Here is a 25,227-nt window from a genome sequence, read left to right on the forward strand (position 1 = left end):
TTGCACCAATTTTCTGTTTAAAATGGTTCAATTTGTATGACTGTAATGGAATAAAGAACATTTTATGTACTGTAAATTGAATGCACTGTATATTTAAAAAAAAAAAAAAAGTGTAGAATCTATTTTAATACTGCACAACATTGGACCAGGACCATGAAAATGAAACACCTACACCATAACCACTGATCCAGATGGCATGCCAACATGACTTCTGTTCTCTGCCTGGCTCTGTCCAGCCTCGGACAAGAATAGTCTCCCCTTTGAAGAAAGTTACAGTATATTAACCTCATAAGAGTTGCATGGCATGAGGTACAAGAACTGAAGATGATGCAAGATGATAAATGTCTACATGCATTCTCTTCTGTCTGTTCTAACGGTGATAAGTAGCACAAGGTTAGCCTCAGCAAACAACGATTGCACAAATCACACACATCCCATTAATATATGCCATGGCCTTTTCACACCACAAAATGATGACAAATGACAAATATGGAAGGCACTCTCTTTTGCCTATCCTTGTACTGTATCAGAATGAGCAAACTGCAAATTTGACATTTTTTTATGATCAGTGGTGATAAAACAAAATTACAGCTGCTTTGCATGAGGTCTCTCCTTTTGCTTAACACTGATCTGGTCTCAGTATCATGTGTATTCCCCTCTGACTCATAGACAGCTTGCTGATCAGGCTATGGTTGGCCCATACGGGCAAGTGTGCGATCCTCAGATGGTGCCAAGGAGAAAGCGCTTCATGCTTGAGACTTTGCCTTGAGCTATTAGGTCTGCATAACAGTGCAACAGAAGGCAGAAGGAGTGCCACTGCAACAAATGCCTGTATCGCCTCCCCATGGTGGCAGCATCTGTTGCAATATTCCTAATCATGCCTATAGATATTCACATTTATGGAAAAAGTAAAAATAGCTCTGACCAGTAGGTCACTGGGGGCAGAACACGATGTACCTCAGTTGTGGCTTTTGTTCTGCCGCCAAGCAACTAAGACAAAAATAAAACGTTCCAAATTTTTCACTGAAGACTAAAAAAACAATCTGACCACAATGCTTTTTGATGTTTCTATTTATTAAAATTTTCATTACATTCAAACTACATTTGCATTTTATTTTTTAAACATTTATATATATTTAAAATATGAATACATATATAAAAAACGAATACCGGCCATTTGCCACTCTCTAACAAAATACAATTTGGTCTATATGTCTTAAAATTCTGCATACAAAGGGGACTATGTACGCCAACACAATATTTGTTCCTCAGTGGATGTTTATGTATGTCTGTTTCTTGCCATTTCTATACTACCATTTACACTATGGCTGGCTTATGACTTCCCTAAGAGCAATCAGGATGCTGTGTATCAGAGAAATCATGATAACTTGTTAAAGGGTTTAATGCATTTATTAAATTTACTTTTAAACTTGAACAAATCCATGCTGAACCTTTTTGTCTACATGCTAGGCCTACTTTTAAAATGAAGTTAATTGTGTGTGTAATAGTCATGGTGTGTGTGTGTGAATGTATCTGCTAAATGCCACAAATGTGTGTGTGTGTGTGTGTGTGTGTGTGTGTGTGTGTGTGTGTTAAGGAGCTTAATAATAAAATCCATAGCCACTATGATGATCTCTGCTTATACTACTCTCCACCTTTTATTTCATTGTTGGTACCACAAACTGCTGCACAAAATCCAACTCACCTCTGAACAGAATGTTGATATTAAAACCAGTCAGTGGAAAGATATAAGATGAACCAATTAAGAACCAGTTAAATGTTCGAAGAGATCTTGTTATCAAAACAGTTCAGATATTCACTCATTCAACACAAATGAAAATATACATTGCATAGTCTTAACTTTATTTATAAATAAAATCCATTACTAGCTAACTAGCTAATAGTAGAAGGAAATTAAGGGTTAGCAATACTTGGGCTCTCACCCTCCTCTTTCCAGCAGTGGTAATGGCTGCCTCTCATGATTCTTTTTTTATTGCAGTTTGATCTTTAGCAACAAGCCCAAATATCTTTTGCATATAACAAGCCCAAATAGTCACAGGCATGCACTTATTTCCTGCACTCAGATCAGTTTTAATGGGATTGTGTAATCTGAGGTGAAGCAGGTGAGCTCTCAACTTCTGCACTCTATTGTGTCTTGCCAGGAATTATAGCTGAAATCTGGAAATCAGCGATTTTGACAAAAAATAAATAAATAAATAAATAAATGATTAGACCCATAAAGAAATAACATTTATTAATTATTAATTGTATTAAAAATATGCATTTAAAATATAAAACAAAGAAGCTGAATATAATTAAGAAGCTTAATGTAATACAATTTCACATTTAATTACATATTTTTTCTGGAATATTACAGGTAAGGTGCTGACTCAGCTGCATCTCCTGACTACACATTCCTGGTACAGACACACAATGGGAGGTAGAGCCCTAACACCACACAAACTCCCACAAATAGCCAAGTTACAGTTGTGGTTTTGGGGACGGTTTTCATTTAACCTAGTATATGTATCTTTGTAAAAATAGCAAAGGATAGCATGTTTTTCTGAAATGTATTGGAGTACAAGGTAAGACATTACGCATTAAAATGTAGTGAAGTCAAAGTTTCCAAAAATAAAAATACTCAAGTGATAAATTACACACACACACACACACACACACACACACACACACACACACACACACACACACACACACACAAAAACCTTAAGTATAGCAATGAAGTAAAAAAAACTGTTACTGTCCAACACTTATTACCTGTTTAAAAGTAAACACTAGCAGGTAAAGGGAACTTTTTTGTAATGATATATGTAAAATGTTAAATGCACTGTTAATCACCCATATTTAATAGTATGTTATTTATACCTCATGACCGACCAGAAAAAAAGTCTTTCGAATCTGTGTATTAAAGTAAAACAGTGTTTCAACCTTTTTTGAGGTTCATCACATTTTTTTTACATAATATTTTTTTTACATAATTTTACATACAATTTACAAAATGACACACTGTGGTCTAACCCAGTAAATATGACAATAATTTGATCTCTTTTGATTTAGCAATGAGTTCAGCTAGGAGGTAGCGAGCTTTGAGAGATCCCTAATTCACCTTTATGTTTATTTTTGAATGAAAGTTGCCTGTTTCTCAGTGTGTTCACGAAGTTTACAGAATAGTCTGCGTTTCTATTTTAAGGTGAAGGCTGATTCGTTTGGAGATGATGTTTAAACTTGCTCAAATGGAACTATTGAAGAGCTTTTCTCTATGAATTAACAAGGTTAATACACAAAGAATTAGTGCGCTACCTACACTGCCACCCACCGGCAAGGAGAAGTATTGCCACTACTCCGACAGTCGCAGGCGCTTAACCATGATCAATTGTTTTCACTAAATAATTAATAATAAATTTTCGTTACATTACAGTGTAATTTCCCACGGCACCCCCGACGATCTCTAATGGCAAACACGTGTGTGTTGATAATCACAAAATCCTGCGCCTTTAAAAGTAGGCCGAGGTCAGAGTGGGAGGATTTCTATTGGTGGCACTGCTGTTTATCGCACTCATAATAAATATTTCAGCACTTTGCTTTATGCGTAGTTAAAGCCGAAGATGGATTTTTGGGTTAAATTCTTTGCTCAGAACAGAAAAGTAGCTTTGTGCATGACTGGAGCGGCTGCGGCTTTGCTCGGACTCGCACTCGGCTACAAATACACGCGCAGGCAGAGAAAGTTGACTCGAGTCGGAGTTGTCTCGCAGTTGTTGCTTCATCCCATGAAGTCTGGCAAAGCGGTGTGTGTACCTGAAGCCGAGTGTATGAGAATGGGCCTGAAATGTGGAGAGCTTCGTGATCGGTGAGGTTCACACATCAAGATTGCAGGTGATCGCGGCAGAAATGTCGTGCATCTGCTTTTACACATTCCTGAAATGCGCGTGCGCGCGCGCGAAAGGCATTCATTCATAGTCATTCAAAACAAAAGAATTTGGAGATCTCCCATAATTTAGGATTGTTTCACATTTCATTTGCATGTAGGAAACCTTTTAATTTTATTTTATAAAACAAGATATTCTGGTGCTTTCCATTATTATTTTTTAATGCAATAATTATTAAGTTATAGGTCATGGGAAGCATGGCGTGATTACATTTGGAAACAGAATAAACACATTAAAAGGTTATAGACTGCCGCATGCCATGCGTTAGTGGATCGATTTCGTAATTAGTTGGCAGATTATTACTGAATGCTTTAGAGAAGTGGGAGTTGTTTTCCTCATATAATGTATGTAGGTGCTTTGGCAGAGAATTGTCTTTGTGTTTTTGTCAAAAGTTAAGTAGCCATGCAGCTTTTTATTTTCTTTTATATAACGTTAATATATTCTGGTGTATATGCATATAATCTGCAAAGCCAAGAGGCACTTGAACAGGGAAAATACAGAGGTAATGATCAACAGATGAGTGCAATCAAGAAGTTCACTTTGCGTGGTATTCCTATTACTCAAAGGTTTTTATTTAATTTTTTACTTGCACAAATATTTAGAGCATATACGTGACATTTGGCAAGATTTCTTTTATAAGTAAAGAGTATATCTTTACACCCAACATTTGGACATATACTTCTCAGCTACTTATCACAGTTAACTAAGCTCGTCACTATTATATCACTAACCTGATGACTTTGTTTTTGTCAACAGTGTAAATGATCTGCTTAAGACCACTTTGTCACACAACTGTCAATGTGAGCAGGGTGTCATCATTATATGGTATAGGGTCTGTAAAATTGGCTGAATGTCATCATTGAACTTGCATAGACAAGTAAACATGGCTTGAAAAGTGAAAGTAGTAGTACTTCGTTCATATAGGAATCGAAGATGTGGATAAATAAATACATCACACTTCAATGTAAAAAAAAAAAAAGATAGAAGAGGCAAGTATCAGATTGAATTACACTAGCAACTACAATGTTATCCTGCAGTATCTGCTAGCAAGCAACCAGGGATTTTAATTTTAATGTTGACCTCTTAAAGCTTCAAGTGGCTGCTTGTTGAGGAGTGCATGGGGGACAAATTCACTCATGCTGGGTTGTTTCTGTAAAAAAAAAAAAACAGTATTTGTGTATGCAAAGTAAAATAATTTGTGTAAATCAACCTTTGTATTGTTTTTAATGATAATTGCAGATGACAAGTTGACAACCATGCTTAAAAAAGCAATATAAAATATAATACCACATTGTTTTGATATAATTAATAAATGTTTGTAGGATAATTAAACGATATATGAATAAATGAAATACACACATTGTTAATTGTTAATGTAGATAAGTTAACTGCTTAAGTAGACAAATGCTATAAAAAAGAGAATGGAACCGAAAAACGCAGCGAGCTAACAGATTTGAACGAAAGGAAAATATGCATTGGTGTACAAATGCATAAGCATTCACTTACTGAAAAATGGAATCGTTTACTGCTGCTGTTTTATGCTGCTTTTAGATTTAGTGGTTAATCAATCACTATGTTGCTGCGAGGTGATTACACAACCTGATGCTTGTGAGTCACAACAGAACAGATCTAGTGCCACTCTCCAGACACAAGAGTATTTACCGTATTTTCCAGACTATAAGCCGCTACCTTTTTCCCACGCTTTGAACCCCGCGGCTTAAACAATGAAGCGGCTAATTTATGGATTTTTCCTGGGTTTTTCCCGGTTTCACAAATTTCAAGCTAAAAAACTGAGCCCCATAATATTAGACCAATGAAATTGTCGAACGGGTTCAGGTGAACCAATGAAACTTTTATATTAAATCAGATGCGCTCCCACTGAATCGGGCCGCACCACATCATAAATATGGATGGGGTTCCTCTGACGTTTGACCTGTCGCTCACTCGGAAAATGCAACAGAAAATGCAAATCATTCGTCACGCTGAAAACAACCGGGCATGAAAAAACACACTTCACCTGTGTTCTGAGCTGCATGGCATCGGTAGAAAAGTTTCACCGGTGGTGATTTTTAAACACGACGATGCCAAAAGATAAACTCCAGAGATAAATTGTTGTGAAAGGAAGGAGGAAGACGGTAAACAATGACTTTTTTGGTAGGCTACTGTTTAGATACAAGCCGTTGTAACAGGCACTGTCTTTCATTAAAGCCTATGTAAAGGTAATTAGTTTCAGTGTAGACACTCGGCTTATAGACAGGTGCAGCTTATTTATGTTTAAAATAAAAATCTTTGTCAAATTCGGAGGGTGCGGCTTATATATGGGTGCGCTTAATAGTCCGGAAATTACGGTAGTCAAACTATGATGAGGATATACTCTTTTTGCTTACCGTGCTGATGTTTCGCTTTCATCTATGACACCAGTATGTTCCTTTTCACATGCTCGTGCATCACTGTAATACTTTCATGCCACACAAGCTCCACTTTGCATAACTTGCAGGTTACAGGCTTCTTTGTTGTGTTTAATATAAAATGCTCCCATGCCTTGGGTGACTTGAGATAAACAAATATGTTTTTATATGTTTCTAGAATTAGTGACATCCATGTTAAAATGAATAAAAATGATTATATGACTGTCTGGTATCATGTCTGTGTTTTTGCAGTCACTGGCTGGTCATTACAGAAGATGGCCACATGGTGACAGGGAGACAGCAGCCTCGCTTGGTTCTCGTGTCTATGACTTGTGAGGGGGGCCAGGTCTGTCTGAATGCTCCTGAGATGGAGGAGCTCAGGTTTCCTTTTCACCAGCCGACCAATCCCATTTTTAAGTGCAGGTAGCTAGGAGTGTGGATGTAGCTAAGTGAAATAATTGTACTGTATATAATGTTGTAATTTCATATTTTTGGTTTTCAAGCATAAACTGCTACTTTTTTTTCAAAAAATTCTCATATCAGTAAGCATTGATGTAAATGGTTGTTTATTGTTGAGAAATTAATATAGGTGTTTTGCTTACTGTAAATGGAAAAAAATGAAGCTATTAAAGGCCAGTTGTACTGCCTGTTTGTAGGGTGTTTAGTTCAGACACTGAGGGCAGAGACTGTGGTGATGAGGTTTCCAACTGGTTTACTCGATATCTGGCAGCAGACAAGACCTTTCGCTTGGTGCACTTTGAACCCCAGTTAAAAGCCAGAACACCTCCTGAGAAGGGCTTTCCGAACGATGAAAAGGTTTGGTTTAGAAATGTATACTTTGGAAATAGCAAGACTTTATTCATGGTTACTGACTCTTAGCTGTTACTGTAAATAGTTTTGAATAAGGCCATTTAATGCCATAAATCTAAATGTAAATTAGACGTCACTATATAGACATAACGCAAACTCATCAAAGCAGCTACTTTTGGATTCTGCACTTTAATGTGTGATATTAAGTATGGCCTATTTATGATATGATTTTTGTTTGTTTAATATATTATTTTTGCATTTGAACTATTTTTACCTTTTTTATTAATCATTGTAATTCAATGCACACTTTTGTGAAACCTCTGTAATTTTATAGTGAAAGGTTTCACAGTCAAAACCGAGTTTAAGTGAATGTTTTTCTGGTTTATTTATTCGTGATGTCTTTATTATGTGAACTGTTGTGTGCGTTATCTTTAGTTTGTTGTGGTTGCCTAGGTGGCTTATCCGGATGCCGCTCCTGTCATGTTGATGTCTTTGGCCTCTCTGAATGACTTGAGCAGCAAACTAGGAAGCGACATCTCTGTGTGCCAGTTCCGGCCCAGCATTGTGGCCACTGACTGTGAGCCTTTTAGCGAGGTATGAAGCCATTACTTTCATTTAAACTAACAATGGATAGTCTTATAGACTTTAAATACAGTGACAATTTTAAATAGAATTTGAAACCTTAAACATCCTCTGAAGATTTTTATTGGTCTCTATTATAAAAGAAAAGTACTATACAGTGAAACGCTTTTTATCTAGCGTTACAAATTTTTCGTTTCATATATAGGATTCATGGGAGCATATACAGATTGGCGAAGTGGAGATGCAGAGAATTATGGGCTGTGGAAGGTACTGACATACGTTATAAACTCAAACATGTGGATGAATGACTGTTCTTTTATATATAATAAAATTGCCTCTTTAGTATCATGAAGTTGCACCAATAATACATTTTCCTGCAGTTATATTAATTTCCACTTTAACCATATTTTCAAATAATCTTAATAAATTTTATTTTACATAAAAAAATACAACCAGAATAAAACATTTACTTGATGATTGAATGAATTAATGAGTAAAAATCAGTTTGCAAGAGGTAAATGTGTTGTGCAACACCACGTGAGCACCAGTACTTTTCCATGTTAATCATTGCAGCTTTACTTTGTGCTGTGAGCTTTATTTAATATGTTTACAGTATTTGTCAGATGACCTCACTCTCTTTAATGGCGTTTGCCAAATGCTGTAAATATTTCTGCTTGCCAAATGCCCTTATACAGAGTACCTCTCTGAAGCGCTTCGTAGTCTCAGATGTATTTTGAACTAGCAGCTTTTTTTTTGACAAATCTGTCTGGTGTGTGTTTATTGTGCAGGTGTATTTTCACCACTGTTGATCCTGAAACTGGAGTAATTACTAGAAAAGAGCCACTGGACACACTCAGAACGTATGTAAAACTTTCAGCAACAATACATACACATTAGGTTCATGATTTTATATATATATTTTATATTTATATATATAAAAAGAAACACATCTACATGCACATTTTTGCATTTAATGATGATGCATTTAATGGTTTTTCTGGCACATTTTCTCTCTAACAAGAGACGTGAATTATATTTATCTCATGATAACATGACTTTCATTGTCATATGGGGATGTGAACCATAAAACATTTTTAGCGGCTTGTCTGTGCTATAATGTTCACACTCATTATAATCATTATTTTTGCATTTTGTTGCATGCGGTTTGTAATTCTTAAAAATTTCTTTACCTTTTTTTGCTGCTGTTCTGTCCTGTGCTCTACCCTGTCCTCTTTCTAGTTATCGGCTAACTGACCCTGCCCAGAAAAATGCACCAGTACTTGGCCAATACTACACAGTCAAGAAAACTGGAATCCTCCATGCTGGTGATCCCATATACAGAATTAGTTACTGAGGATGTCATGTATCTAACATGAAGCTCAAAGCTAATGTAATCTAGAGGTAACAGTATAAAGATTTATGTATAACTACATAAATAGATTTGTGTCTAATGCAAGTTTCTAAATAGATCTGTGTCTAACTCAGATTCACAAAGATTCATAAATGCACCTTAAATAAATTTCAATATAAGTAAGTGTTGAATGATTATTCATTTTATTAGCTGTGCAGTTAGCAACCTAGCTATATTGGATGAATTTTGGTTTTCCTTCCAATAGGAGGTGCCATAGGATCAATGTAAGTTGCCAGTTTATTAGTTACACCTATTACAGACATAGTGGTATGTTTCGTTGCTATTCATTTAAATAAGGGAAAGAGATGATCACATCCTAGCTGGGGTTTAGTATGATCCTCAGAACAGCAATGCCCCCGACACGGAAGTGTGTCAACTTTTGTACAGTGTGAACGCACCTTTTTTAGTCACACTTTCCTTGTTGAAAACATTTTCTTAATTATACACTTTACCTTCTATTCTAAATTTAAATTCCTACCTTCTAAGTCTGTTAATCAATCATTGTTTCTGACCAAAGAATGTTTATTGGTCGCTGAGTGTTTTTAGCCCACAAAAAAAAAAAATTGACTTACTTATTATTACATTAATAATTTGCACTTGTCTTATTCATTGAAAGCTTAATGAACATATATATATAATGGAAAGTACCTTAAAAATGGTCATTTTTGAAAATAAAAAAAATAAAAGCATCCACCATGTATTTGGAAGTATGTTACAGTTGTGGGATTGTGGTATGCTATATCTTGTAACTGCAAACCCCATGAGAAAAAGCAGAAGGAAATTTATCATTACCAAAGAGATAAAGATCTAAGCAACTCTGTGTCCCGGGGAAACCTTTAGGTTTACTTTAAAACTCATGGCAAATCCAGAGACCAAAGAATATTTGCGATTGTTTACAGGGCTTATCAATCGATTTCTCCTGGGCAGGTGGCTACAGCTTACATGTTTTTCACTTATTTGAAGTGACAAAATACAGTTATGCACTAATGCAGATAGACAGCAGCACCAGCATTTGATAAAGCATAGCTTAATGAAGTCTTTCCAACCTGAAAGTTCAGTTAATCTTTATGAGGTCAGAGTTGAAAAAATATTTTGTTTCGCTGTGCAAGATTTTCCATCCCTTTTTCCTTTATCTTAGAAATAACATGTTTGTATCCTGTGATTTCAGTTTAATAGTCTAGAGGGAAAGCTGTCTGCAGGAAACATAAAATTTGTCATTAGGTTATAACAGTTGCAAGCCTTTTGCCATGCATTTCTTTGTCTCATAAGACATTGGGGTCATTAAGTTTTTACAGCCTTCCTTATCTCAATAAATATTTTGCACACCATGAAACACAGCATGCAATGTTTCTATTAGATCTAGTAACTATGTGACCTAAAAGGTTTTAGCATGTCTGAGGAGAAAAATATATTTTTCTTACTTGGTTTGTCATGTTACTGATAAAGCTGTACAAACAGCTTTTAATGTTTCTGATTTTGAAGCTTCAGACTTCATCTAACTCCAGCATCTGAGTTAACAGCTACCTAACAGACATTTAGATAAGATCAGTCATTGAGATTGCGATTTTTTTGTATCAATAATGCATTGTAAACATGCAAGCAGTTTAAAACAAAAAACAAACAAAACAAAAACAGAAGTGCCCAATTAATGCTGCAATCGAGTGTTTGGCTAGAATCAGTTTTTTTTTTTTTTTGTTAGTAAAGTAAAAAAATCGTCCACTAGGTGGCACTATTAATTCATTGATAAAAAAAAGGAAATTAAACATAAAGATCATTTTTAAACAGAGTTAACTTTTCAGTCGTGCTTAATTCAACTGAACCTTTTTTATTTCTGCATTTTACAATAATGAATAACTTTTTTTGTGTCTAGACTGAAATGAATTACTTCCACATTCAGCACCTTTATAATAACCAATGAAACATTTAGAAAAGATTTGTCTAAATCTAAATAGTAAATTCTAAGTTCTAACTCTCACATCAATTTTAAGAACTTTATTCATACATACAGCGGGTAAAATAAATAGAGTCAAGAGTCAAGAAGCTTTTATTGTCATTTCAACCATATATAGCTACCGCAGTACACAGTGAAATGAAACGTTCCTCCAGAACCCTGATGCTACATTAAACAACAATCACAGAAACAGAAAACACAGGGCCAAGGACTAGTAAGTGTCTGAGAAACATTCAGAAGTTTATTGAACATGTCACTGTTTATCTCAGTAAATATATTTCTTAATATGGACGTTTCATTTTTACCAGATGTTAGTAACATCCCATGCAATCCACACGTACAAAGAACTCAAACCATAGTTGTCCATAAATTGTGTAATAATGTAAAATGACACAGGGAGAAAAATATTGAACACATGAAAGGGAGGTGGAAAAAGGCATTGAAAGCCAAGACACCAGCTGAAATTAATCAGCAATCAGAAAGCAATCCTTCCCCTTGACAGTGCTAATTTATATCAGCTTATTGTTGCAAAACATACTGATGGCATTGGTTTTAGAAGGATTTCTAAACTTCTGAATGTTCCAGTGAGCACTGTTGAGGCCATAATCCAGAAGTCGAAAAACATTTTACCATAAATCAGCCATGACCAGGTGCTCCTCACAAGATTTCTGACAGAGGAGTGAAATGAATATTAGAAGAGTTGTCCAAGCTCCAAGACCACTTGTGGAGAGTTTCAGACAGACTTGGGATCAGCAGGTACAATTGTTTTAAAGAAAAACATAAGTAATGCACTCAGCTGTCATGGCCTGTGTGCACGCTCACCACGCAAACTCTATTGCTAAAAACAAAGGCATGTTGAAGCTCGTTTAAAGTTTGCTGCACAACATTTGGACAAGCCTGTGAAATACTGGGAGAATATAATCTGGGAGAATATAGTCTGATCAGATGAGACCAAAATGTAACTCTTTGGATGCCATAATACACACCATGTTTAGAGGACAAATGGCACTGCACATTACCCCAAAAACACCATACCAACAGTGAAGTTTGGAAGTGGGAACCTCATGGTGTGGGGCTGTTTTTCAGCATACAGTACTGGCAAACTTCATATAATTAAGGGAAGAATGAATGGAAAAATGTACTGAAACATTCTTGATAAAAATCTGCTGCCATCTACCAGGATGATGAAGATGGAACATGGTGGACATTTCAGCAAGACAATAATCCCAAACACACAGCCAAGGAAACTCTCAATTAGTTTCAGAGAAAGAAAAGAAAGTTGCTAGAATTGTCCAGCCAATCACCTGACTTGAATCCCATAAAAAATCTATAGAAAGAACTAAAGATCAGAGTTCATAGAAAAGGCAACAGAACATTCAAGATTTGACGAATGTTTGTGTAGAAGAATGGGCCAAAATCACACCTGAGCAATGTGTGCAAAAAGTTTCTCCATACAGGAGGTGTCTCGAAGCCGTCATTACCAACAAAGGCTTTTGCACGAAGTATCGAATACATTTTAGTAAACGTGGTGAATACTTTTTCTCTGTATATATATATATATATATATATATATATATATATATATATATATATATATATATATATATATATGATCAGAGTTTGACAAGGGCTAAAATGTGATTTCTCTAGACTGTGGCAGAGCATCTCCAAAACTGGAGCTCTTGTGGGGTGTTTCCGGGTCTGGAAGGAACAGTGGTGAACTAGGGACTCTAGTGTTACTCTTGGCACACCAGTCTATTTTTAGAATTATATTAATGAGTCAAACAGTGATTTATATCTGATAAAATTATCATGAACCCAAAACCCTTTGGGGGAAAAAAAAAAAAACAAATGCACAAATAAGGCCATGGCTGTTGTGGCAAGTTCGAGTCAGGAGTTTCTCCCATCATTTATTACTTTCAAAATGCTCTGTTTTCTGATGAACTGATACTAAACTGTATGTTCGTTCTAAATAGATATCACCAAGCGCCAATCAAAACAAGTTCAATGCAGAGTGCTTGTTCTACCCTGATTGGTCGCTCACTACATGCTTGAAAAGTTAAGTTTAAATTCACTTAAATAAAAAAAACGACTGATTTCACGAAATGTAGTTGAGTAAAAAGTAAGAGGTTTGATTTTGGAATGTAGTGAAGTTGAAGTAAAAGTCTAGTCAAATGAAAATATTTCAGTAAAGTACAGATACGTGACAAAGAGACTTAATTGACTTGATAATTGGGAGTCACTCAGGTTTGCTGCCCATAGAAAGCATTTGAAAGAAATATTTCTTGCACAAATAATGCAAAACAAAAAAAAAAAAATCAGTAAGGTTTGCTATAAAATAAATCTTAAAGTGAGGTAAGTGTTGGTAAATGCAAAACTAAACATATGTAAGGATGAGGAGGAAATAAGAGTGCCCATGTTCAGTGCCTGTTACTTTGAAATGGAAGTTAGAGTGAAACACCATAGAATTTATGGCACATATATCAGAGTTATATTGTTTGCGATTGAGCGTGCGGGTGAAGATAAAGGTATTAGATAAAGTATTACTTGTATGTGGCTTCTATCTTGTTTTGAGACTCAAATTAGAAAATAAACTTTAATTTGCCTTGTAAAGTATAGAAGAGATTTATTTTAGTGTTTGTCAGCAGTACAGAATATAAAATATACACAATGCATTTACAAGACAGTAATTTACAGTAGACTTCTTACAGTAACTATGTGGTGGGATGTAAAATGCAGTATTACGATAAATGAAATGTAAGATTACGAGTTGGGATGTTAGAAGGTTCTTTGTTTAACAATAATATAACATATGGAATAAGTAGTTAAGGATTCTTAGATTCAGTCTCCATTAAGATGGGTACTAAAAGAAAAGGGAATTGGCTGGATGAGAGGAGTCTGTAATAATTTACCTACTTTTTCCCCCGTTCTAGAGGACTGTGTGGGAATGCAGGCACCCAAGCTATAATAGATACAGATGCAATATCTTATGGCTAATTAAAACCAAACAGTGCTTGGTTTAAAGCTGATCCAGAAACTGCATGCACTGCTGAGCTTTCTTATCAATTGTGTATGTTTTTACCCCCATTTGAGGTCTGATTGGATGAGTGTCCTCAGGAATTTGTGAGGCTCAGTATTTCCAGAGAAAAGAATGTGTTTTATTGATTACTCATGTATCATTTCCATACTTTTTGCACATTCATCTCCAGGGTCTTGGCTATGGATGATTTAATTAAACACAGACTCATTGTGGTTTGACATCACCAAATGAGTCATCAGGAAAATAGTAACACTGAACAATTGATCGTTAGAAGAACAGTGTATAAGGCATTTATGATTACAGCACATGTTCCTGTGATTCACCAGGTATGTGGAAGAGAAGATCCATCCCGACACAAAGTTTTCTTGGTAGGGAAATGAAAAAATCCCATGCCAGATAGGGAGGGATCACTGCTCTCTAGGAAGTCCGGCTTAATTGTGTTAAAATTAAAGCTCAGGTCTATAAACAGAATGTGGGAATATGAGTAAAGATTGTCTAAATGTTCCAGGATGTAAAATGGAGACATTGTAATAGCATTGCCTAGGGACCTAGTAGTTTTGTATTCATGTCCTGGAAAGCGTTGACTGTTATTTTGACTGAATGTATGTAATACTTTCATTGAAAGAGACAGGAAACTGGAAGGAACTGGTGAGAAACACTGGTGGTTCACAATTAAACAATGGTTCATGGTTCAATGGCTCACTGGTTAATAATGCAGGTCTTACATAAAGCCATATGCACTTTCTCATCAAAATGTTTGATATCACTAAAGTGTGAGGACTGGATTTGAAGGCGGAATTGTATGATAATATGATAATAATAAATGTTTTATTTTGTATTTTTTAAATTTATGTTTGTCTCACACCTTTGGGGTTGAAAGTGTCCATCTCCACCCTCAGAGTTTGCATGTTTTTACTGTGCCTGGGGTTTCCTCTGGGTATTCCGTTTTCCTCCCCCTGGCATGCAATAAAGGCAGATTTTTTTATTTTTGTATATTGTCTGACAATACCAGTTTGAGTGTGTGTTTTTAGATTGGTTGAGACTGTGACAATAGATAGATGGATGTTAATAATTATAATAATAATAATAATAATAATAATAATAATAATAATAATAATAAGGTTAAATAATAAGGTTTAGCCAAAGATATATGATTTTCTTGACAGACCTATGCCTAGATACAGGGAAACAACTATGGATACAACATTACTATTAAAAGTAATAATATTACTATATATTACCATTCAAATTTTGTAAACTATAATTAAAAAAATGAATGTTCTATAAATGCTGTTGGTCATAATCAGTGCTATGATTCATGGCTACACTTTCATATGAACAAGATTAGTAATCACTGATTCTATTCTCATCTAAATAAAGAAGAAACATTAGTTAGAACATGTGCTGATTGGGTATATTTCATTTTATAAATGATGTTGTGCTCCAACACTAATGAATTGTAAACAGCAATAATAATACAATTTTTGAATGGAAAAAAAAAAAAATTGTGTTTTACTAAATAGAGAACAATAAGTGTTAGTAGAACCAGCTATTATTTTATTAAAGTCAGGTAGACTCTGGTAGAACAGAATACATTGTGGTCTTGCTTAAACAAATAAAACAGATTACAAAATAAATTAAGAAACTTGGGTTTCATTTTATATATATATAGTTTGTATTTGTAAGCAGCAAACATGAATGATATCTGTTGTGAACACAATTTTCAAATAGTGAAATTTAAATTAATATGTATGCTTAGTCATCTCTGAAATAGATTTTACAGATTTTAACCTCAAAGCAGTTATCTTTCATGGTATATTTTTTATGCAGTATGTAAAGACTTGCCAGACACATTTGACTGATAAAAAGCAGAATTAGATTTTTAATCCCTAGATGTAAAATGTGATTTCTCCTTTGGTTGTAACTGTTGTATTTGATAAATAATGTGAAATTCATACTGAAACAAACTGGTTTAACTACAAATGCATAGGTTTGTTTTGCCCATGATCCAAGCACGAGGAACTAAATATATGATGTTATTATTGCCTTTATTGCCTTGCTAATATATTGAATGTTGGCCATAATAACAGCTCGAATGTAAAAGAGATGAATGGGCTGGTATTAAACCAATTTGGAGTGCAGAAACATCTAAATACAGCAGTGGGAAAATCTAAAATTGAATGGTGAAAATCAACAGCATCAGAAGTCCTCTTCACCACCATCCACAAGAGGAATTTCTAGATAAAGGTAGTCAAACAAACATTTATCAGTACAAATCTACTTTCTCTCAGTCCCCAATACATTATAAATATGTGGAAACAGATGGCAAAAAATGCCTACTTACCATCAGCAATATCTATGCTGGGACTCGTTGAAGCAGTTTCCTCCATGGAGGTGATTGCATTAGTCTTCTCAGATACATTGCTCAAGCAAACATCATGTGAAGAAGATGGATGCATAGCTTGTAGACACTCTGATGGCTCTGAGATGGTGTCACCGGTTTCAGCATCTCCAGTGTCCAATGGAGCGTCGTTCTGACTTTCTGCTAGCCCTGGGTATGAAGGAGGGCCCTGTTCTTCTAAGGTCTGTGTGGGTCCTGGATCAACCGAGGGCAGCACTTGCGGGGGCTGGTAGCATGAACCACTGACTGCCTCCTCGTAGGAAGGTAGGGGTATGGCAACACCATCCACTATTATAACATTTGGACCCCTGGAATCCTCTCGTTCTTCACTAGAAAAGTGATTAATTTTTTTTTTTTTATTATGCCACAGATCTGTTAAATATTCAAATCTGATTAAGTCAGTAAGCATTAATTAATGTTCTATAGCAATTTCTTATAAAAATGTAAGAGGAGAATCTTCAGGACAGAAGACTATGCTAAGACTATTCTCTTGTAACATGAGAAGAGTCAGACTGGTGAGGGAATAAACTTTTTGTAGCTCTTATAACAAGTAAATTGTATTACAGACATTAAACAACATATATACAATGTGTTCATTCATTAATTCATTAAAAGTGTAATCATTGGGGCAAATCATTTATTATAAACGCTGAAATAATTAAAAGGAACAATATTTTCAATCATTTGATTTCGCATTATGCAGATGTACCTTGAATTCCGATTGCTCTTGCATTTGCAGTGGGACATTTTTGCTATGATGACTAGGAACAAGGCTAACAGCACACTTGAGGTAGTGAATGCCACTGGTTTCCATGCATGCAGTAATGATTCCTGAAAGCCAGGCCATGTGGTCTCTGAGGAAATTAAAGTCTAATGAATTGCAGTCTTAACACAGGATTGATGCTCATTTACAGTCCTGGATGTGCTTGTTTTCTGTAAAGTTGATTTTTTTTTTCTCCTGATCCAAAGCACTTTATCAGTTACATGAATTCATCATATCAATCTGACATGTAAATTCTCAGATATCTTGGGTCTAAATTGATAACCTTGTTAAATAAGTTACAGTTAAAGACATTAAGCTGGCTTATTTTATATATTGTTTCATTACTATTGATTTTTTGTTGCTTTTTTCAGAATTTTGGTAGATGGACCTACCATCTTGAACACAGTAGATGTGCATCTGAGGAAACCACTGCCCATATTGACAGGTGATGTATTTGTAGTCATTTACTAAAGAGTAGCCAGGATCACAGTAGAACTCCACTACTGTCCCATGGATATAGCGGTTACACGGCTGTGGATGGCATATGTAATCCCCATGCTCCACCATTGGAGGTAAGGGACATGCTGTAAAGCAATCATAGTAATAAATGATTAGTAATTATATGTATTTTAGTTAGAAAACAGTGAAGGAAAATGATCATACAGTACACATAAATAAACACCTTTAACATTAAACAAGCTTCTATGACATTTACAGTACAGATAGAAAGGATGAATGTCAACCATGAAGATTGTAGTTATTCTTCTATTGTTTTTCTTTTTTTCATTTGTGCAAGTAATATCTGATATGCTACCTTTATGATTAAAGATAAAGCAACATTGTTTTTCAGTCACCTTCAACGTCAAGGCACCGGGGTGGTACATCAGACCATATGAGACTATACATGCATTCCAGTAATTCTGCACCCTCCAGCTTATAACCTGGAAAACATTGATAGTGTACTACTGTTCCAATCGGCATGGAGAACTCTGTATCAGAGATGTTCATGTAACTATGAGGAGGAATCAAAGGACGCAGGCAGCCTGGAAAAAGAGCAACAAAAAAGAAGAGCTATGTGTCAAAATGAAACTCATCTATTTCAACATCTACACTGGGAGAATCAGATATTTCTTTCCACATATTTTGCTAAGAATCATACAACTCAGTGCTTTCTCTTCTAAACATCCGCTGTATGAAATAGAAAGATAATTACAGTCGGATTACATAATACCTTGACAGATGGGCTGATTGTCCCACGTTCCATCTTCTTGGCAAACTGATTCCATACTGTCTGTGTCTGGATAGCGGATTTGAAATCCCTCACGACATCTGATAATTAGGTTATCCCCTGGCCTGTAGGTCTTATTAGCAATATCAGCACCCTCAATATATGGAGGAAGACATTCTATGAAGAAAAATACAAGTGCTGCTTTTTTAAACACAGTAAACTCAGTAGGCAATTTTGTGCTGAATAGTCGCTAAGTTAGTTGGTGTAGCCTTTTTCTTTAGACTTTACTCTCTGTATAATATTTATGAAATCTACTGTAAAACTGGTTATTCGATTAAAAGTGTCATGTTATCATTCATTAACACACATAAATATTGCCTTAAAAGGTTAATGAGTTTCCTTTTAATACAGTAGGTGTTTAATTTCCTAGACCACCACTTCAAATTTCAAGCCTGTAGTAAAAATATACTGAGTAGACGTTAACAATAACTGTACTGCTGTTGTTAATGCTCCATATGTTAAAACTAGAAGGATATAGCTTTTTGTAGGCTAAAGAAAACTGAGAATCAAAACGCATTTTCTTAGGCCATAAATGACTGGAGACTGCGGCTTAAAGACGTCCTTTAGCTTGATAGTAAATGCTTCAATGAATCAACTTATTGAACCATATTACTGAAACCATCTAGTACTCGTCAGTATATTCAAATAGAAAGATGGATGGAAATTAAATTCCAGATCACCCTGCATCTGGATTGTACCAGCATTACTATTCTAAATATTACTATTATCACTAATGTTTTAACATTATAATTGTTATTATTATTATCATTATTATTACTTAATTGACATTTACTCACCTTCTGGAAGGCACACTGGTTTAAGGCTTGGTCTCCATCCCTTTGAACCGTTAGGAAACGAAACGCAGGTGATCTTTGATGCTCCTTTTAGTCTGTATCCATCTAAGCAAGAAAATCTCGCCACAGCGTTCTCAAAAAACACCCCAGAACTAGCTGTTCTGCTTCCATGCTCAGGAACACCTGGATCTCTACAAAACTGCTCTGCTGAAATATGACACACAGCAGTTGACAAGACTTTTAAATATAGGTATTTACAGCATTTATTGTAGAGGCATCTGCTTTATTGTTTAGGGGTTACAAGAAACTGAAACATTGCATGACTAAGGAGCACTAGGCTATAAGATGCAAACAAACCAGAAGGTAACCTCATCATTTAGTGGACTATATTAATATTTATTGGAAATGTTAATAAATCTTTGTATTGCCTATGCATTGTTTTATTACCATCACTCTAGCCCTAGTGCTTTGTAGGTCTATGGCTGAGAGGAGAAAGCATTTTTACCTATGGCAGCCTCTGGGAAGGCGGTGACCAGCCGAAGAGGAAAGATGCTGAATATCACAAGGAACTGGCCGGAAAAAGCAATGCAGCCAAATGGAGACGTCTTCATGTCTACATTCATTATGACTCATCTTTCAGGTCCGATTATTCGGATATCCGTGGTCTGAAAAGGATAACGATGAAATCAACGATCGGGGGAAAACGTTATATGTCGGAAATCCGCTATGAGTCGGCGAATCACTCCATTAATAGCATTGCGTTTCCATTGCGCAGGAAGACAGCAGGCACTGCGCCATAGCACGCATTCAGCGGCAAAGGTTTTCTATAGCAGTCCACCATAATCATTTTAAAAGGCATGTTCGCATTATTGGATTGTAGCTCAAGCCTGGAGTGTTGTGCTGTTATTCAGCACGTATAGCGTAGTCTGTGATGAAATACGCGTCAGATGGCTGAGACTGGCTCCAGCTCAGGGACATCAAATGACACACAGGCATCTTCAAGAAACAAATAAATAAATTAATGTTCACTTACCCAACACTGCTATGCTTCAAAACATCACCTGCTCAAATCCACTGTCGTTTATAACAATCAAATATCGTCTTCTTTATAATGACGTGTCTTTGTTCGCCTTTTAAATGTATTTACCAGTGAAAGAAATAGAGACTGAGACTTTATTGTTTTAGTTCACACAGGTGACACTTCCTCGTGAGGAGTTCATTAACTGCTGTATTTTACAGGTCAAAGTACATGCCATTCAGATGCCATATAAATCCCCATGCAAGCATATAGGGTTGTTATATTGGGAAGCCAAGCAAACCGAAACTATTTCAATGTACAGCATTCATTTCCTGTCCTGATAAGTTCAATGCATAATCTCTTAAAAAAACTTGCAGAAGTTGTGCCTGAAATAACATGATAGATGTGACTTCTGAGCTTAAAAATGCTAATAAAGGAAAGATGACTACTCTGAAAGGGTTTTTGTCCATTCCTGAGGTTCTCTAATACTGCACTTTCGATTTGGATGTATGACAGAGTATTGTTGTGTCAAATACTGTTCTTCTGGGTTTGTATAATTTCCGGGAAGTTTTTTCAAGTATGGCCCTTCATGACATCATAAAGGCGGAATTCCTTGTATAGGCACTTCTCCTTCTCTGCGCACACCGCAACCTTCAACATGCTTCATTCTATTAGGGAAGTCATTAGTAGTGTTTTACAGGACTTCGAGAAGAATGTCTCCAAAGAAGTGTGTTTTTGGATGTGAGAGAAGGACAACCTTGTTTAGTACTTACCATATAGACACATCCTGCTGCTGCTGTTCTTGTTCAATTTAGATTCAGTATCCAAAAGTGGATCAAATATATTTAACTGGATCAGATTGTTAGCCATAGTTTATTTAAGACTATAACCTTTTTGTGTCTTTTATTTATAGCGATGTCACAGCTTGCAGACCATTGCTACGCAAAAGCTGTGCGTGCTTGTTCACTCTTTAGCTCCTCAACAGCACGCCTTCAGGAGCTTGGATGTTTTTGAAAAGAAGCATAAAGCTGTATCTTTCTTTTGTATATCTAAAAAAACTGGAGACAGTGACTCTTGGCCACTGTACATTTGTCCAGTCCATGGGTCTGTATTCAACTTTGTACATGTTACTTTTAAGCATAGACTGTAGCATAAAATACCAGACAACTAATCAGTAAATATTACCATATCAGTATATCACTGACTGATGTACACAGTTGATTGTAACATAACAAGCACAAGGAATGACAATAAAAAAATGTATAATAAAATCATAAGTAAATACATTACAACCCAACCCCCTTTTACAAATTTTATTATTATTTTTTATCCTTGCTAGAGTCTGTTTATAATCATGCTATAACCTTGTTTAATTGCTTTTTTGGTGCCATGGAAGTTTACAAAGGGAATGAGGAAATCCAAAACAAAGAAAACATTAAATTAGGTTTTGATTAATTTGTTAATCTGGACTTGTGGATATAATACACAGGATTTAGCAGCATTGTCCAAAAGGACAGAACCACTCATGATCGCAAACCTGAGCATTGCTTCATTGTTACTGAATACATTTTTGAATGGGTGTAAAAAATAAAAAGTGTGATCTCAGTCCAGAAGGAGGATGTCACACATTTGTCAGATCCTCATAAGAGAACAAGGGTTTTAATTAATCATTAGTATTTTATTGAGAAATAAAGCTTATTTTACTTTAAGGCTGACCCATCCTGTCACAATATCTGAATGGGTTTCAAGGTTTTTACTAGCAAATCCAAAACCTATATATATATATATATATATATATATATATATATATATATATATATATATATATATATATATATATATATATATATATATATATATACACACGTATATACACGTGTGTGTGTGTGTATATATATATATATATATATATATATATATATATATATATATATATATATATATATATATATATATAGTTTAACTAATCAAAGGTGGATAGCTCCTGTCCATCAGTTTGTAGAACCACAGACTAATGGCATTGGATTTTCTGGTTGGAGAGCAGAATTCATGGAACTAATAATAAGCATCTTTACACACTACTTCTACCACCACAGTGCTTGACTGCTGATATGATGTTGATTTGGAATGCTGTAACATGTAACATGATGTTTGTAACATGATGTTTCAAAATTTCAAAATTGTTACTAATTACACAGTGCATTCAGAAAGTACTCACACCTTTTTCCTCACATTTCCTTATATGCAATTTTATGCTAAAATGCTATCCTTCATCAGGCTATACTTTATACCCAATAATGGCAAAAGCCAGATGTGTTATAATTTATTAAAAACAAACAATTAAAAAACATCTGAGTACAAATTGACATTAGTATTCCAACTACATTGAAATTCCCCCTAGAAATATATTAGGAGAGACCAAAATGAGGCAAACATGCATACTTTTGTTTAAAAGATTATTTAGAACAGAGCAGTATTTTATGTAAGATCAGGGATGTTACTGCCAAAGATCAATATTTTTACATATTTATGGTCTTGGTCAGGATAACTATAGTAGTCACATTATTCACTAAACTTTATACTTAATAAGTGCACCATCTCAAAAAGGAAATTTACAAATAATTAACACATAAGAGCTAAGAATTACATTAGTCATGTTCTCAGAGTTACTGGACTATTTGGTTATATATACTGTATACATACACTATCGTAAAAGTAGAACATTAGAATGTGTTTTCTTGTTTAAATGAAATTTTCATATATAATAGAAATAGAAGCCAAAACATTAAAACCACTGACATATGAACACTGATTATCTTTAAAGGTAAAAATATGTTTGACAGCTAGTGAACAGTCAGATTTTCAAGCTGATTTGGTTAAAACTGAATAAAGGGTCAAACATAAATATGTGAAAGATTTTGACAGTTGTGGTTTTACACCGTGGTTTACAAGTGATTGGACATGATTTGGAAAGGCACACAAATGTCTAGGTAAGGTCTAAAAGCTGAAAATGCATTTCAGAGCAAAAACAGAAATGATGAGTTCAAAAGAACTTGGCGTTGAGCCCAGATACATTATTTTGTCAAGACACAGATCTGGGGAAGGCTACAAAAAGAACCCAAATGGCTTCAGTATTTCTCAAATAAAAAAACACTTTCCCAGCCTGAGTTATTGGGGGAGGGCCTTAGTAAGAGAGGTGTCAAAGAATCAGATGATCACTCTGGTAGAGCTCCAGAGATGATAAGTGGAGATGGGAGAAACTTTCACAAGGTCTGAGCAGAGCAACCAAATAGTGTTAGACACTTCTATCTGGCCTCTCTGCCATAAAGTCCTTATGCGATGTCCTGAAGTCAGTTGTTGTTCATTTAAAATTTGAAATGTAGTTTTTAGAAGTACTAATGGAACCAGTAAATATGTTTATAATTGAAACATTCATAAGATGTTAATAATTTAAAACCATGTTAAACATAGTAGAGATGGCACAATAAAAAGGTCCTGGCTGGAAAAGTTTTTAAAATCTAAATGCTATAACTGGCTAACAGTTTACATTGGCACCTGTGCCATCTAGCAAGCTGCTACCTGAATTTTTGATAGCATGCAGTTTTGGAAGATTTATAGCATCAGTCATGGCTTGAAATCAGTGACTGGACAACATATTCATTGTGCATCTGTTTGTTGGCTCCACACCAGGCTGTTAACCGTTGCACCTCCTCTCTGTATGCTGACTCTTCATTCTTGCTGATGAGACCCACCACGGTCGTGTCATCGGCAAACTTGATGGTATGATTTGAGCTGTGCATTGCTACACAGTCGTGAGTCAGCAGAGTGAACTGCAGTGGACTGAGCACACAACCCTGAGGGGCCCCAGTGCTCAGTGTGGTGGTGCTGGAGATGCTGTTTCCGATCCGGATTAACTGAGGTTTCCCAGTCAGGAAGTCCAGGATCCAGTTACAGAGGGAGGTGTTTAGGCCCAGTAGGCTCAGCTTCTTAATTTAGGTGCTGAGGGACGATCGTGTTGAATGCTGAGCTGAAGTTTATGAACAGCATCCGAACATACGAGTCCTTGTTGTCTAGGTGGTTGAGGGCCAGATGGAGGGTTTGGAGATGGCATCGTCCTTGGAGCGGTTTGGAAGATATGCGAACTGCATAGGGTCCAGTGCCGGTGGAAGCTGGGTCTTGATGTGCCTAATGACGAACCTCTCGAAGCACTTCATCACAATGGGTGTGAGTGCAACGGGACGATAGTCATTGAGGCAGGAGACAGTAGACTTCTTCGGCATTCTTCTGAATGATGGTCATCGTCTTGAGGTACATAGGAACAATGGTGCTGCTCAGGGAGATGTTGAAGATGTCGCTAAAGACATCTGCTAGCTTTTCTGCACATTCCCTGAGCACTCTGCCAGTAATGTTGTCTGGTCCAGCAGACTTCCGTGGGTTAACTCTGCATAGAGTTTTCCTCACTTCAGCTGTGGTTAGACAGAGCACCTGGTCACTGGGAGGAGGGATAGTAGAAGTCGTTCAGCGCATCTGGGAGGGAGGCATCACAGTCACAAGCAGGTGATGTTGTCTTGTAGTTTGTGATCGCCTGGATGCCCTGCCACATGTCCCGGGTGTCTCCACTGTCCTGGAAGTGGCCGTAAATTCTCTTGCCGTGTGCACGCTTCACCTCTCTGATGGCACGGGACAGTTTGGCCCTTGGGGTACTTGGGGTCAACAGTGCAGAGTAATGGAGAGTGTGTTAGAGAAGTGAAGAAAAGAGTGCATTCAGGGTGGAGTGGGTGGAGAAGAGTGATAGCAGGAGTGATTTGTGATAGAAT

General features: G+C 35.9%; 2 protein-coding genes across 4 annotated transcripts; one reads left to right on the forward strand and one right to left on the reverse strand.

Moving 5' to 3' along the window:
• The first annotated feature begins 3,525 nt into the window (after positions 1-3,525).
• marc1 (mitochondrial amidoxime reducing component 1) lies at positions 3,526-9,278 on the forward strand. Its single transcript, XM_046855281.1, has 7 exons — positions 3,526-3,865; positions 6,605-6,775; positions 7,009-7,168; positions 7,616-7,756; positions 7,950-8,011; positions 8,533-8,604; positions 8,984-9,278. Exons 1-7 carry the CDS (start codon positions 3,624-3,626, stop codon positions 9,096-9,098), a joined length of 963 nt encoding a protein of 320 aa, XP_046711237.1. The 5' UTR covers positions 3,526-3,623; the 3' UTR covers positions 9,099-9,278.
• Positions 9,279-15,682: 6,404 nt separating this feature from the next.
• Positions 15,683-20,939, reverse strand: susd4 (sushi domain containing 4). 3 transcript variants are annotated; one of them, XM_046855275.1, is made up of 9 exons: positions 20,426-20,939; positions 19,898-20,057; positions 19,396-19,596; positions 18,542-18,715; positions 18,165-18,353; positions 17,703-17,894; positions 17,257-17,401; positions 16,491-16,876; positions 15,683-16,383 (listed from the first exon to the last, which is right to left on the reverse strand). In XM_046855275.1, exons 2-9 carry the CDS (start codon positions 20,013-20,015, stop codon positions 16,346-16,348), a joined length of 1,443 nt encoding a protein of 480 aa, XP_046711231.1. In that variant the 5' UTR covers positions 20,016-20,057; positions 20,426-20,939; the 3' UTR covers positions 15,683-16,345. The 3 variants fall into 3 exon arrangements, with proteins under 3 accessions (XP_046711231.1, XP_046711229.1, XP_046711230.1); XM_046855273.1 differs by having other exon boundaries at positions 19,396-19,599; positions 20,426-20,935; XM_046855274.1 differs by lacking the exon at positions 20,426-20,939 and having other exon boundaries at positions 19,396-19,599; positions 19,898-20,412.
• Positions 20,940-25,227: the final 4,288 nt, after the last annotated feature.

Source organism: Silurus meridionalis, chromosome 8 (genome assembly GCF_014805685.1).
Source record: "Silurus meridionalis isolate SWU-2019-XX chromosome 8, ASM1480568v1, whole genome shotgun sequence".
In the NCBI taxonomy this organism is placed as follows: domain Eukaryota; kingdom Metazoa; phylum Chordata; class Actinopteri; order Siluriformes; family Siluridae; genus Silurus; species Silurus meridionalis.